Source organism: Rattus norvegicus, chromosome 2 (assembly GCF_036323735.1).
Source record: "Rattus norvegicus strain BN/NHsdMcwi chromosome 2, GRCr8, whole genome shotgun sequence".
NCBI lineage: Eukaryota > Metazoa > Chordata > Mammalia > Rodentia > Muridae > Rattus > Rattus norvegicus.
In genome coordinates, this window is record NC_086020.1 from 34,601,892 (window position 1) to 34,618,089 (window position 16,198).

At 41.5% G+C, this 16,198-nt stretch overlaps 1 protein-coding gene across 3 annotated transcripts in view; it reads right to left on the minus strand.

The window, feature by feature from the left end:
- Nucleotides 1-11,054: 11,054 nt before the first annotated feature.
- Nucleotides 11,055-16,198, minus strand: part of Pik3r1 (phosphoinositide-3-kinase regulatory subunit 1) — an 84,715-nt gene continuing 79,571 nt past the window's right edge. For all 3 annotated transcript variants that reach the window (NM_013005.2, XM_008760659.4, XM_006231868.5), the window contains 1 exon segment: nucleotides 11,055-15,283. In NM_013005.2, coding sequence (NP_037137.2) covers nucleotides 15,094-15,283 — 190 coding nt within the window. In that variant the 3' untranslated portion in view covers nucleotides 11,055-15,093.

The window sequence follows — 16,198 nt, forward strand, 5'->3', positions numbered from 1 at the left end:
GACTTTGTAGGGTGTCTCTTGGTATTAATTTTCTTTACATTTGCCGTTATAGAGACGTTTTAGTTTGATACAAATCTTTCCTGTCAGTTGTTGCTTCGTTTCTGTGCTCCCGGGGCTCTACCCGGAAGATTACTGTACTTTTTCTTTAACTAGTTTCAGTTTCAGCCCTTCTCTTTGGGTCTTTGATCTCTCTTGAGTTAATTCCTCTACTGAGTGACAGATGGGGAATCAGGTTTCAGTCCTCTGCATGTAGATACTGAGTTTTCTTAGCATCATTTATTAAAGAGGCTGCCTTTTCTGCAACATATGTTTTTGATGCCTTTGTTGAAAACCAATTGTCTGTAGAAGTGTAGGTTTATTTCTGGGACCCTTGCCAGCTGATCATATGATTATTTGATCCTTCATTCTTCTGATGTGGTATATTATCTTTATTGATTTTAATACATGAAGCCATCCTTAAGATGGATTTGACCTGATCACAGTGAATGATCTTACTGATGTACTAAATTTCATTTGCTAGTAATTTGTTGAAAGTGTTTGCATCTATCTGCATTAGGAATGTTGGTCTGTGATACTCTTTCGCTGTTGTCTGGATTAGTAATAGAATAATGCTGGTATTAGTGATATTTCCTTACCTTTCAGTTCTTTGGAATAATTCGGGAAGGGTAAAGCTTGTGGTGAATCCATCTTTCGGTCCCAGGCTTTCTGTTGTGAGATATTCTAGTACTGATTTTCTCTTATTACCTGTTACTGGTTACTGGTCGATTCAGTTGTTTCAAATCCCTCGGGGTTTGTTTTTTGCTAGAGCATAGGTATCTAAAAACTGATAACTTCCTATTGGTTTTCTAATCAGTTAACATAGAGTTTTTCATAATCCTAATGATCATTTATGTTTGGTGATACTAATAATTATGTTTCCTTTTCCATCTTCAATTTAATTTGGGGGGTTGTCTTTTCCCCCCTCGGTTAGTCTAGGTAAAGGTTGTTGATTTTCATATTTACACAACAACCAATTGAGGCTTCGTGATTTTTTGTGTCTATTTCACACATGTATTTTAACATTATTGTTAATTATTGTATGTGTGTGTGTGTGTGTGTGTGTGTGTGTGTGTGTGTGTGTGTGTGTGTGTATCTTTGTATGTATGATATGTGTTTGATGAGGGGTGGGACTAGATTACAGCTTTGTGGAATTAGTTTTCTCCTTCCACCCTTACATCAGTTTCAGATGTCGAATTTAGGTCACCAGGCTTACACCATAAGCACCATTAGCCACTGAGACACCTATCAGTCTTCCTTTCACTTATTTTTGCTTTGGCTGTTATTACTAGTTTTGGGACTGGCCTGTTCCTGCTTTCTAAAACCCTTGATGTGCATTGTAAGATCGTTTACTTGAAGTCTGCTTATTTATTTTAGCCTGAGCACTTACTGCTCTAAGCACTCTGATTTCTCAGTTTGGCTTATATGCCAAGTTGGAGCATGTTTATCATTAAAAACAAAACAAAAACCATTTTAATTGGATATCTCCAATTGTTTCCATGACTCACCATTGGTGTAAAAGTATCTTGTTCAATCTCTATATGTTTGTATAATTGTTCTAACATTTTTTTTCCTCACTGGTGACCTCCTGTTTTTGTTCCATTACAATCAGAGAAGATACAGAAAAAAAAGAAAAATTGTGAAGTTTTCAGGAAAATGGATGAAACTGGAAAATATACTAAGCGAGGTGACTGGGCTCAGAGAAGTAGCACAGGCTCTTTGGATTGGAGGATTTGTTCCTTCATGTTCAAGTCCATTAGTAATGGCTAAAGGTGTTGTTTTGCCTGTTCTCACTTGGCCGTTTCAGGTGATTTGTATTCTGTCTCTTGCTTAGTTTCATAGTCTGACTTTCTTACTTCTTGGGTACCTGCTTGCCAGTGGCAATTTACACTTTTGCATGCTTTCCTGATGACTGGTGTCTTTATTTCACCTTCAGATATGGGATTCCCTCAAGCATCTTTTGTGTTTGCTTGTCTCAGAAGGATTTTCTTCACCTTCATTCTGAAGGGCAGTCTTTCTTGCTGGATATAGCTTTCTTAGTTGGCAGTTACTTAGAATAATAATTCCATTTCCTCTGGGCCTTTAGGATTTCTGCTAAGAAACCTGCTATTAATATAATGGGAATAGCCTTAAAATGTGTCTTGGTACATTTTAAGATTCTAGAATCTTTCTTTTTACCTTAACTGATTGACTATAATATGTTGAGGTGAAGATCTTTTCTGATCATGTCTGTTTGTAGTTCTATATGTCTCCTATACATGATTATGTATTTCCTAAGACTGAAAAAGTTTTCAACTATTTCTAACTAAGTTTTCTATGCTATTAACCTTCTTATGGTCATCTTTGAATATTCAGATGGACACATCTGTTCCTTTAGTGGAACCTCAAAACTCTTGAATGCTCTCATCTTTTCCCTCCTCTTATTTTTCTTCTTTCTTACTTTCATTTATTTCTTTGTTTGTTTATTCTGTTTAACTGAAACATTACAAAATGTCTAGATTTAAGTTCATTTTTTTTCTGTTTAATCTAGTCCACTGTCGAAGATTTTGACTATATATTTTAGTTGACTTACTGAATTGTTTTTAAATGTATATTTTCTGTTAGGTCATTTTTTAAAAACTCTATGTGGTTTACTTTTATTCTGCATTATCTTAATTTCATTGAACTGTTTATATGGATACTCTCAGATCTTGTTGAGCTTTTCCATAATCATTCCTTTGAATTGTCTATCGTACATGCTCCCCATATTAATTTCTTTAGGACCCATCGCTAGAGAGCTACTGTGATTCTTTAGGAGATTTATATAATCTTTTCATTGATATTTGCTTTCACATTGATATTTTTACATTTGATATATTGGGTCTCCCCACCACTTTTATGGGATGGCTTAGAGGTGGTTTTCTCCTGAAAATATATCTAAGGTATTGATTTATTATACAATGTTGTCTTTGTTTCTAGCCAGGCACCACAGTGTAGTTTGTTTGTAGCTTCTTTGGCTGTCATGAATGATTTAGGCAAAGTATATACTATGGAAACATCAAATTAATTCCCCCTGTGGTCCCCGAAAGGGTTGTTGAGACATCAGTTGATTTTGGTCATTTACTGTTTGGCTACTCTTACAAGGAAAATTGTGCTCCTCCAATTATGAGATGATGACTGTATTCTTTATATATATAGAAGAATAATTTACAGGCTGTGGTCCAGTTAATCCAAAATTGGCTGCCTATGAATGGAAGGTTCAAGAATCCAGTAGTTGTTCAATCCACAAAACTGGATGTCTTGGCTGGCTTTCAGTACGCACTAGAACTCCTAAGTAGTAGTAGGCTTTAATGCGAGCTAAGGAATGGACTTACTAACAAGTGTGAGACCAAGCAGGCAAAGAGAGAGGAAGCTTCCTTCTTCCATATCCTTTATATAGGCTGTCAATAGAAGATGTAATCCAGATTAAAGAATGATCTTCCTACCTCCAAAGATGTAGGTTAAAGGTTTATCTTTCCACCTCAAAGAATCCAGATCGGAAGTAGGTCTTCCCAGTTCAAATGATTTAATTAAGAAAATGTCCCTCACCAGTATGCCTAGTCATTTGGGTTTAGTTAGTTCCAGATATCGTCAAGTTGACAACCAAGGACAGCTAAAATAGGCACTGTGGTATTTCTTCCTTTCCTGTCTTTGTCAGTTATAGATGCCTTAACATGGTGCAGAGAACAGGAGCAGTAGCATCTCTGTGGTTACCTGCCTTCAGTTCTAGCTCTGGTAAGTCTGATGCTTGAATATTTTCTAGCATTTCTCTGCTACCCCACTCTTCCTTCACACCTCTGTCTCTTAAAGCTGGCAGGGGGTGGAGAGATACTATGAAACTCTGGTAAGCATTTAGATAGCTTACTTCCTGGAGATTATTCCAAATGCTTTTTTGGTGTCCTGTCCTCTGCTCACAGTATTTGTAGTTATTTCTCAAAAATTCCATAGGCTGATAAAATTCCTTTCCTTCAAAAAAATCTTGACTTCCAAAGTTCATGGATGTTAATAAAAATGTTTCATTGAAATCTATTATTGGGAGAGGAGTATGGTAGTTTGAATAGGAATGGCCCCAATAATCTCATGTATTTGAATGCTTAGTCATTAGGAAGTGGCACCACTTGAGAAGGATTAGGTGTAGTTTGTTGAAATAGTTGTCTACTTGTTGGAGAAAATGTGTCACTGGGGGTAGGCATTGAAGTTTCAAAAACCCATGTTAGTCCCAGTTCTTTCTCTCAGCCTGTGGATTAGGAAGTAGCCCTCAGCTACTTCCCCAGCACCATACCATGCCTGCCTGCATGTTGCCATGGCTCCATGAATGATAATGGGCTAAACCTCTGAAACTGTAAGCAAGCCCTCAATTAAATGTTTTCTTTTGTAAGAGTTGCCTTGGGCATGGTATCTCTTCCCTGTTGGGGATTGGTTCCAATGCTTTGAGTTAATCTGGCCCTCAAAATCAGGAATCTGCGTGTCTAAACACTGAAGGTCCTTTTCCTCTATTGGTCTTTGATAGATCAATAAAGAGTCAATGGCCAGTGGCTGGATAGGTAGACTAAGGCGAGAACTTTGGATTTGTGTGTGCTAGGAACTAGAAGGGAGAAGGGGAATCACCATGACTTGGAGAAGGATGGGACATGAGAGCTTCAGAAGAGAAAGCCAATCAGCCATGTAAGATTTTGGGTAAGTGGCCATTGGCCGCTTCCCCAGTTGGGCCTGAGGTGACAGGGGAGGATTTAGGAGTCTCAGGAGTACAAATGGGAGCCAAACCAGGGTAGCTAAATTCACCTCTACACTTCCCAGCAATAAAACAGTAAGCTAAAGAATTGAAGAAATGGATGAGTAAAACTGGGGATGAAGCCCAGTGGGGGACTATCCGCTTAATATGTGGGTTTGACCCTCAATACTGTCAACCTTCAAAAGAAGTAAAAGTAATTAAACCAGAGATGGATTCTGTGGGAGAAAAATGAACTATAGTGACACATAAGGTTGGGCTTTAGGACACATTAATGTGCAGTGGGAAAGTATGGAGCTCAGACCACACAGCATCAAGAAAAGTTGCACCAACTTTTCTATGTATACCACAAAACTAGTATCACTTAGCATGAAATTTACCATTGATCCTTTGACTGGTGAGAATACAGCATTTAAGCAGAGGGCCCTGATTTTGCTGCTCTTTCTTTCTATATACTTTGCAGAATGGTTTCCTCAGGCAGAGTAAGGCAAACATGGCCCAAAGAGTACAGGAAGGAATACAGTAAGTCTCAAGCAGATTTTTAAGCCTAGTCACCAAAGCTTTCTAGAACTATAGTCAGCTTCTGGATAAGTTGAATAAGAAAGCACCATAATGGAAAAAATTAAAACAAAACGTAGTGTTCAAGCATCACTATTATTTAAAGGGACCTCTTGACAGACTCCTCAGGGGAGGGGAAATGATGTCCTGCTATCAAGTCCCTTCTGTGGGAGGAACCTTTATGAAGCCATTATGCAGTCTTATTAGTTTTTACTTTTTCTTGGCTGATAGAAGCTACATTTCCCTTCAGTTATTGGAAAATTTCCTATCATTTTATTATCAATAGCTTTCCCCTCTCTTTTTATTTGTTCTTTTTGTGTCTGTTGTATGCTAGACATTTAAAAAATCTTCTTGTATACTTGCATTTAATTAAATGTATTCTTCAGAATGACTATTACACATCCTCCAACCATACATAGATCAGTGATTATTAGTGTGTTGGCTTATGAGAAATCCAAGACTACATGCCTAACATCCAATACGAACAAAATATTCTAGATGTAGGTATGAGTAATTGTAACTATTTCATATAATACATATAGTTCAAAAGTCAAATAAATACATTTTTTATTGATCTACCATATATTCAGCCCTTTGGTAAGAGATACATTAAATGAAAAATGAGAGCTATATCCCTGTGGCAAATGTTCCCATGAACATATTTATTGGCAGCGGTTGGTGAGATTTCATTCATATGCTAGGTATATTCTTTGTGGCATCTTGTTTGGCTTTTGCCTTCCCCCAGGTACTAAGAACTCGAATGTGTTCTATGACATAGGTACTTAAGTGTCTCTATTGTAGAGGTAGGGTTGAGGATTTCTCTTCTAGGATAAAAGAAACACGTGGAATGAAGCAGCTCGACTTCTACCATGCCAAGGTAAAAGAGACAATGGAGACCTGACAACTGTCCTTGGGTAGGGAGGACAGCGGCCAGCTTAGAGCTGAGCTGTGTGGTGTCAGCCATCCAAACTCCCTGCAACATGGGAGCCTCATATGGAGACCTCTGTTTCTAGGAGAGAGTTCACTGCATTAGTTACTCTTCTTGTTGCTATGACCAAATAATTGACAAGGTGCAACTTAAAGAAGGGGTTTATAGTTTGGGACGTAGTCTATCATGACGGGAAGGAAAGGAAGCAGAATCGTGAGGCAGCTGATCACACACCATCTGTAGTCATGAGGCAGAGAGGGGACTAAAAAATGGGGCCTGGTGAAAACAGAATATCAAAGCCCACGCCCCAGTGAGCCAATGTCCTCCAGTAAGGCTCAATCTCCTAAATGTTCTATAGCCTTCTAAAATAGTACCTCCAACTAGGGTACTCTTCAAATGTGAATCTATGAGAGATAGCTTATATTCAAATCACAATGGGCTGGTGCCTTTGACAGTATTTGAAACACGACACATTACCTGAAGGGTAATAGACATAGAGACTGTACAACAGTACAGACTGGGTGAAACCACCACAAGGAGTCTGTAGGCCCATTTCCCTTCAGTGGGTGACATTTGAAGTGTCCTCTGCTCTGTGAATCTTTGCTTCTCTCTGGGCCATCTTGAAGGTAACTGTTTATTTCTGCTATAAATCTTCAAACAATAGAAGGTTACCATTTTAGTTTGCCTAACTAAAGAGGTTAGTGAAAGACTAACCTCTTTGAATGCAACCATTTTCTTTGATCATCACTGGACGGAGCCCTTTCCATGAAGGTCTGTTGATCGGATAATAAGCACCATCAAACTTGTAAATTCATGAGCCCAGAGGGGATGGGGGAGATCACTTGTAATATGCCAAGGTAAAAGAGCCAAGGGAGGCCTAGCAAATGTCCCTGGGTAGGTAGGACAGTGGCCAGTCTAGAGCTGAGCTGTGTGATGTCAGCCCTCTGAACTCGCATCACAGCCTCTAGCAACTCTTTAAAGCCGTGAGGCACTTGGCACAGCTTCTCTGTGGAGGGCAGTAAACACGAGATGAAATGACCAGTATATTTTCTCCATTGTGATCAAGTTCTCCATAGTTTTTGGTTGGCAAGAGCTTGGACAGTAAATCAGTGAGCCCTGAAACGAAGGCCCCATAAATAAATTGGTTCCAGTGGGCTAGTCACACGATGGATGCTGTATTTTCCAGTCACTGCCATAATTTTAATGAGCCATCCTGGTGATGGATGAAGCTCTTGTGGCACTCTGTCCTTAACGTGGTGAGCGGTGGTCCTGGAGGTTCAGTGTCCTGTCTTTATATTATAGGCCAGATCTTTATCTGTGTTTTGGCAGGTATAGCTTGAAATATTGCTTGTTTGTTTATTTATTTATTTACTTATTTATTATTTAACTAACAACAAGTTAAGCTTGAGGTCATGCTGAGACTGCCATGATTGAATGCTATAGAGAGAAAGGAATTTCTTCATTTCTTTCTGGAGAGCCAGATCCAGATAAGCAAGCATGTGTTGGTGGCTACCCATTTATCCTCCCCTCCATCCCCCGCCCTTTTGAAAGCATCTTAGTGGTTTTCTGTTGAGCTGATTTATGACAGTGATACCCAGCTAGAGGATACAAAGTGGGATTTTTTTTTTTTTGAGAAGATCTGAACTTTGGATAAGAAACGATCTATTATATGTACTCTAAATGTTTCACAAGATTATCATTTCTAGACATGGTTTCAGAAACAGGTCAAGAAAACCATTTTTTATTTGAGAAAGTGGGCTCAGCCATCATGTTTTAAAAGGTGATACTTCTCATTGCCTGTGCTGCCCAAAAGCGGCCATTTTCAACCTGTGGGTTGCAACCCCTTTGGGGGTGTAATGACCCTTTCACAAGGGTCACCTAAGACCTTCCTGCATACAGATACTTACAATTCATAACTGTAGCAAGATTATAGTTATGTAGTAGCAATAAAAATAATATTGTGATTAGAGGTAACCATGGAAGTGTATTAAAGGGTCACAGCATTAGAAAGAAAGAGAACTGCCCTATAGGATTTCCAAGAGCACCTCCTCCCTGTCCTGTTTTCAGGAGATGGTAAAAGGTCATTCTAAAATACATCTCCATGCATACCATAGAGGACTCAGGTGCCAGTTTGGGTTCACTAGAAGGAAAGCTTTTAAGATGTCTGCAAGACTACTAGACTCCAGTTCTGCAATGCTGTTCCTCAGCCACCTTGCTGACCCTGCAAGAGACTGACAGATATTCAGATCTAACTGTCATGCTTGTGGGTTATAATCGTAGCCAGATTGAAAATGGTGTGTTGGAAGGGGGGGGTGTAGATGTTTCTCTCCAACTCCCTCTGTAGATCCTACAAAGAGGCTCAGAAATCTCCAGAATCAGACTTTGTTTCCATAGAGAAGGAGCAGGAGGCCTGGATGGCTTACATGAGTTAGCCAGATTCTCAAAGTTCCTTAGAACCACCAGGAAGACAGTCCTTCCCATGGTAAATTAAATTTCTCTATCTGGAGTCTGTGCCATGAACATACATTGAAGTAACATTTCTAGCACTCATTAATGGAAATACACTTTTTTTTGAAATGCTAGAAGCACTCAGAAGAGATGACATAAGCAGCTGTTTTCAACCCTTTGTATCGATGAAGAGAGGCTGCAGAATTTGTGGGACAGCAAAGGGACAGCTCTACTCTGAGTCACAAAGTGAGGGATGAGGGAGTTGGAATATCAACAAGGTCCCAACTGATGCCGATGTGTTCCTCTGTACAAGGTCAAGCTATTTCAGGCCATTCATCATAGGGTACCATGTTCTGTCTATCAGCTGTGTCATATTGTTCAGCCCTTAGCACGAGGGACTACTGGTGACCCCTCTTTGAACTGGTCTGTGCAATTTTTTTCACGGGAAGTCTTTAGATTCTATCCCGGCGGGGGGGGGGGTGCCTTGACTTTTAGTGAGGTGGTCTTCTCACTCTGTGTTCTAACAAGTTCCAAGACCTTGAATAAGTCATTAGTTTTCCCTATCTGTTGAATGGGGGTAATACCCCCTCATTTACTTCTAACTTCTAATGTTGGGGGATTAGAATGGATAAAGTATAGGAGATTAATAGATATAATCACTTGGTGTGTCAGAGGCCAGTTGTGAGAAGAGTATAGCCATGTGCCACACAGTGACATTTCAGCTGATTTCGGGGCTCCCCTAAGAGGAGTTTGGGTTACACATAGTTGTGACACCTGCACAACTTGTCACATGATTGTGCAAAGGCTGACGCAAACAAACCCACAGTGCGAGCTGACATAAAAAGTAGCACGGGCAGTACCTGAGACCTGACAATCAACAGTTCTCATTGGCTAATGTAGTTGATGTATCCTAGAGTGCACTCCTAATTATAAAATGTTCTCTGTAAAAGTTTGCTATACCAGCAGCAGCCCCGGATAGTTTGTTTTATGTCTTGATTGTACCATTTGCTCTAGTGCTTGATCTACTCTCATATTCGTTCATTTATTTGGGCCCTGGGAGCCCATAGGTACATGTCACACAGCCCAGGTATAGTTTAATAATCTGTGCCAGCTAGGTGTATGGGAACACGCCCTATGATGCTCACATAATGACAAAATTACCCCCGCTGCTGGGTACCCGATAGTGCTACTTACAGGCAGAATTAAGGAAGTAGAATTACTCAGCCAATGAAACGGTTAAAAACCCAAAAGTGGGGTGAGTTCAGAAAACAGAGGGTTAGAAGCAGCATGAGGCTGTAGACGTTCAGAAGACTTCAGTGTGAACAGAGCTGAGCGCACAGGATATCACTCACAGGAACTGCAGCCATGGTGGAGACTCACTCAGAGAACCAGGGTCTAAGATCCAGGGAATGAGTTTTGTGATACCTGAGAGCTACTGGCATGCGTACCAAGCAACGGACATTGTTGGCATAGAAATAAATGTGGGTCCTCTCACTCTTACACCTAACCCACGGCTTTGTCTTCTGATTCTCGGTTTTTTTTTTTTTTTTGGTTTTTGGGTTCTGGTTTTTTTTTTGGGGGGGGTAGGGAGTAATCATTGTTTTTGGGGGGTTTTGTTTTAAGAGACAGGGTTTCTCTGTGTAGCCCTGGCTATACTAGAACTCCTTCTGTAGACCAGGCTGACTTTCAGCTCAGAGATCTGCCTCCAGAGAGCTGGGATTAAAGGTATCAGACACAACAACCCCACCTAGCAACCTAGGTTCCCTAGCAACCTCACTGTGCTCACTCATAAAATGTGTGGCCTACATACATCAAACATATATACAGTAGTGAGGTCATGGGTTCAACTAGCCAGAAATGTCAGTGGGAAAGTTATTTCACAGTAAAAGCTACTTCTTGACCAGGTGACACAGTGCACATTGGTATTTGGGGATGAAGTTTATAAACAGGGGGCCCTGTTTATAGCTTCAGGTCACATCATGGCATCCTGTTTTTTGTACAATGAGTTTAAATAATCCACTGTACAAGAGATACAACCAGAAGCTATCAAAAACCCAAAAGTACTAGTAGATAATTGTGAAGGTTGGGTGGAGGACAGGAAAGATGGAGGGAAATGAGACCCTTTCAATAGCAAGAATATGCCTTAAAATGATATCACCTAGAGGTAATTTTTGTTTCTACCACCAACACATTGAGATGCTATCTAAATAACACCCAGTACATTCGAGTGACCGATTTGTACCTTCAGTTTATAAAATGGAGTTGGAATGGTGAAACCAACAGGTTGGCGGGAGTTTAGAAATGTCTCCGGTGAAAACTAAACTTTCAAATGGAAACTTTTAAGTTTCAAAACAACCTTTATTCTGTTTGAGGACCTAATACAATGCATTAAGCAACTTAAAACAATACATAGCTTCACTGAATCTATAACTTGAACAAAATGTCAAGGAGGCACACTCCCTCCCCACCCCAACCCCAGTTACCTTGTAAAGGCAAAATTACAACCAACCATGACATCCTCCCTCTCGTCAAAAGACCAACTTTAGTTTATCAATGTCATATAAACAGATTTGTAAAAACACTGAACAGAGTGTAGCTTTAAAAAATACACACATATAAATGAGGGTTCTTTTTTTTTGTTTTGTTTTGCTTTTTTTTTTTTTTTAAATAGCAGCATCCTGGGCAGCCAATGCTATCTCATGGTGACAAACAAGCTTAGTGTGAAGTGGGAGAGTCTTTCCAATTGAGCCAATTCTACCCCCTTCCCTCCCCCAGTACTAGTTATTTTACATAACTACAGGTTGTTGTAAAAAATAGAAGAATTTGGCATTTTGGAACTTTGTCCCATGTGAGGCATTGTGCTTTATTTTTAACTGCCCCTTTCTTAAGTGACCCTAAATTCAGACAGACAACAAAGCCCACTTTCCAAGTGACGTGGATACCATGCATTGCGAAAGCACACTTGGGAAAACCAGCAGGAACATCAGTAGACTTCCCAAACAAGTTATAGTTCGGAACCAGATATATGACAAAGCAATTGGTTCCCCACAATGACAGCTCACAGAAACACACTCTGACCTGACAACAGGGACACATCAGGTAAGCAAGTCATGCAGACCTGCTCCCCAAAAGGGAGTAGCTTCTAAAAACAGGAAAATGTCAACTAATGGACTTCTCGTTTCACGTGCCGACAAGCTTTACCTTTATAAGACAAAACAAAGCAATAGCACACGCACACGCACACGCACACACACACACACACACACACACACACACACACACACACACACACACACACACACAGCGTCTACAAGACCTGTACTGGACATCCGCTTGTTACATACTTGAACTCCACTGTGGATCTGCGTGGCTGAAAGGTGTACTGGAAACAGTCCATGCACACTATACATATATACATATATCCAGGGCTGTGAAGTTGTCAAATGTTGCAAAACATGCTTGCTGCCTCATCACGTGGTTATGATCACTCTGGTGTGGAACACGAGGTCCCAACCCTCCCACGTCTACAGCCTAGCTCTGTCTCTCAGCAGCTTAGTGTCTGCTGGCTCTAGGATGTGACAGGTTGTGAGAAAAACCGATGCGGGAATGCTCACACCTCAGCCATGCCCTCTCTATCTTCGATCATGCTACTAGAGGAGGCCTGGATAGAATCAGGTCAAGCTTCTCTAAGGACAGAGCCGGTGAGCATACCAGCCTGTCATCAAAAAGGCATTCAGCAGGACGCTGAGTGACTTAACTCAGTGGCTCCTGCCTTCTGACAAATGAAAGCTCTATTGTACGTGTGTTGGTGAGATGAGAAATTGAGGCAACTGCCTAAAAGTTGCAAGTCATCCTGCAAAGAGTGCTGAAGGAAGAAAAAAAAAAAAAAAGAAAAGAAAAACCATTGAACAGAACTTGTAACGGTGCAATCTCAGATCCATTTTTAAAATTAAAGTTAGTTGTGTTTGATAGCATACGTGATGTGCTGCAAAAAGGAAAAGGGGGAAGGAAAGAGAGAAAGAAAGAAGAAACAGAATCCAATTAACCACCAACCTAGCTTACAAACAAGTGTTAAGTCTTCAGTCACATGTGGCATGGCAGAACGCTACCACTGGAAGTTGCAAAGCCTGGGGTGAAGCCAGGGATCAATGGCCTGGCAGTCAGGAGGTGGGCAGGTCAAGTCTGCAGGCTGACAGTCTCGCTGACTGACTCTTCCTCTTGAGGATGAGCAGTGGCTTCACAGGAAGGAAAAGAATACATTCGACAGACCATTAACCTGGCCACTGGGCTGCAAATTCTAAGATTCAAACAAGAACGACATTACGAGACCTGCAAACACCTTCACCTTAGTCTATAAAGGGAAGAGGTAAAGCTGGGGGTGCATCTGGTAATTGAGAAAGAGAAACTGAGGATGGCTGGTGAATCTACCTAGGCTGTGACCGTGATTCCCCACGATCACACCAGCTTTTGCACACGTACATGAGGGTGGGCAAACTCAAACTCTTGTCCTAAATTAAGGATGTCACCAACTGCTCCCTTCTCACACCCTGACGTATACAACATGCACCTTTATGCTAACGAGAAGGACCGTCAGAACTGTCAGTTTGCATTTAACAATCTCCACAGAGCACAGGGACCGCCCACTTGGGTCTACTTGTCTTCCGATCTAAGCGGAACTGAACAGAGAGCTAGGAAAGTAACAAGTATCCAGCTAGAAGTACTGTTTTTCAGATCATGCCTTTGCTGAAATGAATGGTGACTGGCTGCTGTGACTAGTCCAATGCTGCAAAGAGAAAAGAACACATTTTCTAAATGCAGGGATTCAACCTTGAGGCCAGTGTGTTACAAGGACAACGAGAAAGGGCGCGTCCCAGGAACCCCAGAATGAACTCAGCATTTCCCTCAGGAGAATGGAGATGCTGGCCAGCTGTGCTGGGTTCAAGTTACATACTGGGTCTGGAGTTACTGGTAATAAACTCAGATGGGGAAAGACGGGAGACACACAGCCTCGATTCTCCCCTTCTCTGGGATCCCAAGAAAGTGCACACCACCTTACCACCCCCCTCCCCTTAACCCTGCCTGTTACAACCCATGACTGCCTCCCCTCCCTCCAGATTCAACAAGTTCACAATTGATAAGGAAACAAACATTGCCAGGTACCGTATTTCAAGAGTCTTCACACTGTTGGACTCAGCCATACTTTGTCATATCATATATCGTTTTCTTTTTCTTTTTCTTTTTTTTTATTGAATAAAGCAGCTTTGAAGCTTATCAGGGCCCTGCCCAACATTTAGTCCGAGAAAAAAAAAAAAATCTGTTATGAACTTTTTAACCTTGGGCTAACAGCCAAGTACTCTGTACAAGAAAAACTGTAAAATATTTCATAGTTTTAATTCTGAAGCCATTTTTCCTTTCTGGCATCCTGTACATTTATTTTATTTTATTTTTTTTAAAAAAAAGTAAGAATAACAAAAACAAATATTAACAAAAGTCAGGGACAGTATTTTCAAGCAACAAAATCCTGGGGTGAGGAAAGCTTACTCTGAAGGTGATCGGAAACTGGTAACAACGTAATAAAAATCGAGAATTGCATAGCGCTGCACGTTCAGCCTTTAGCAAAACAAAAACAGAAGCTATTTGGTATTGATACAAATCCATCTATTTGATAGTTAGTCACTCGTTATTATGTACATGTTTTATATACTGAATGTCATTTTTAAGTCCCCTTGTCCACACTCTTTTTCTCTGTTGGCAGGTTGTTGGTTTGACAAGCTTGAACAAAAAGGTTTTCTGGTGTTTTTGTTTTTCCTCCGAACGCACTGCATCGATGTTCTCTCTCTGAGCAGACGCGGCTCTCTGCTACATGTCATCCGTTCATTTAAAAAGGAAACAATCCACAGTGCGATGTGTCTGGGATCACCACACCCAGTGACACCCAGGCTAAACCAGGCTGGACCGAGCGGCCCCAGGTGCAGGCTCCTCGGCCCTGTCTACCTTCTGGTCTCCAAAGTCCCAACTTGTAGCTGGTAAAGCTTCAGAAAGCGTTCACAAGCACCATGGTTAAAGGCCTCTTTGTCCTTGCACGGAGAGATTTTTTTGCATTTCTTTTTCCTCTGTGTATTGTGGCTTTAAATTAAAAGAAAAAAAAAAAAAAAAAAAAGAAAGATAAGGTTAGAAACGTCTGGTCATCCAACAGCCCTAGGCTGCATGTCTTCCCCGACTTCTTTTTGTCCAAGAAAGCTCTAGTCCCATGTGCAGACATCCGGCTTCGATTCCGCAGCTCAGTTCACAGGTCGGGCTGGAGAGGAGCCCTTTGCTTCCCAGAGGCCTTGGGTGGCTTGAAGGTGAGGAACTGTATCCGAGGGAGGGCAGCGCTTCATCGCCTCTGTTGTGCATATACTGGGTATGCTAGTGTGACATTGAGGGAGTCATTGTGCTGCACCAGGGAGGTGTGTTGGTAATGTAGCACCAGCTCTTTCAGGGAGCTGTACAGGTTGTAGGGCTCGGCGAAGCCATAGCCGGTGGCAGTCTTGTTGATGACGCAATGTTTGACTTCGCCATCTACCCTGGAAAGGGGAAGGGAACAAGAAAAGCCTTTTGAGCTGGTCCCAGACAATCTGGAATGCCGCTGTAGGGTATTTTTAACAAAGCTGTCCTCATGGAGGGGGCACAGTGAATGGTCTGTTTCACTCCTGGAGAACCAAAGCCCCAAAGCCACAGTAGACTATTAGTGCCCTTTATGCTGGGGAAGCAACACGCACAGCATTTGAGCCTCCTTCACTAGACTGCTAAACGTTTTAACAAAAGGAGAGGCATAACCCGTGTGTATGGAGTAGGGTTCCTACGAGATGTGAGCGCTTGCTAGACGTGTGGCTGGATGTGCCATGTGGCCAGCATGTGACAAATGGCAGCTTCCGACCTTTCAGGTGCTGTTGTTACTATCTCAGTAGGACCACGTGCTAGCTTCCCTCCTTCCAGTTATAATCAACAGGTCTCTTCAGCTCTCCTTGAAATGCCATCAAAGCTCTCCATCTTGGCATTTATTCTGCATTCTCCTAGTCTCTCATCCTAACTCAAAAGCTCTCCCTGTCTTTCTCATAGGGATAGCTCTTAAACGAAGCCGTGGTTTTTTTTTTAGTGTCTTTCCATACAAGAGGATGGTTATTTTTCTGTCCCTGTGATGCTAGTGACTCCCAACCTTCCTTGCATCGTTCTTTCGGCTGACTGGGGTCTCCATGTGGCAGCCTATGCTGAACTCAGTCACTCACCATCCTCTTGCCCAAGCCTCTGAGTGCTAGGATTACAGGCGCCATACTCCGCCTTCCGACTGTACTTTTTAAAGTACCCCTTCCACAGAGTTAAGGGGTAAAAAGAAACTAGACTACAAGATAGAAATGTGTCCACTTCTGGGGGTATCTCTGAACGATCGCAATGGAGTCCTTGCTCTTGTTTAGGTCATCCCTGAAGGAGTGCCTGGTCTA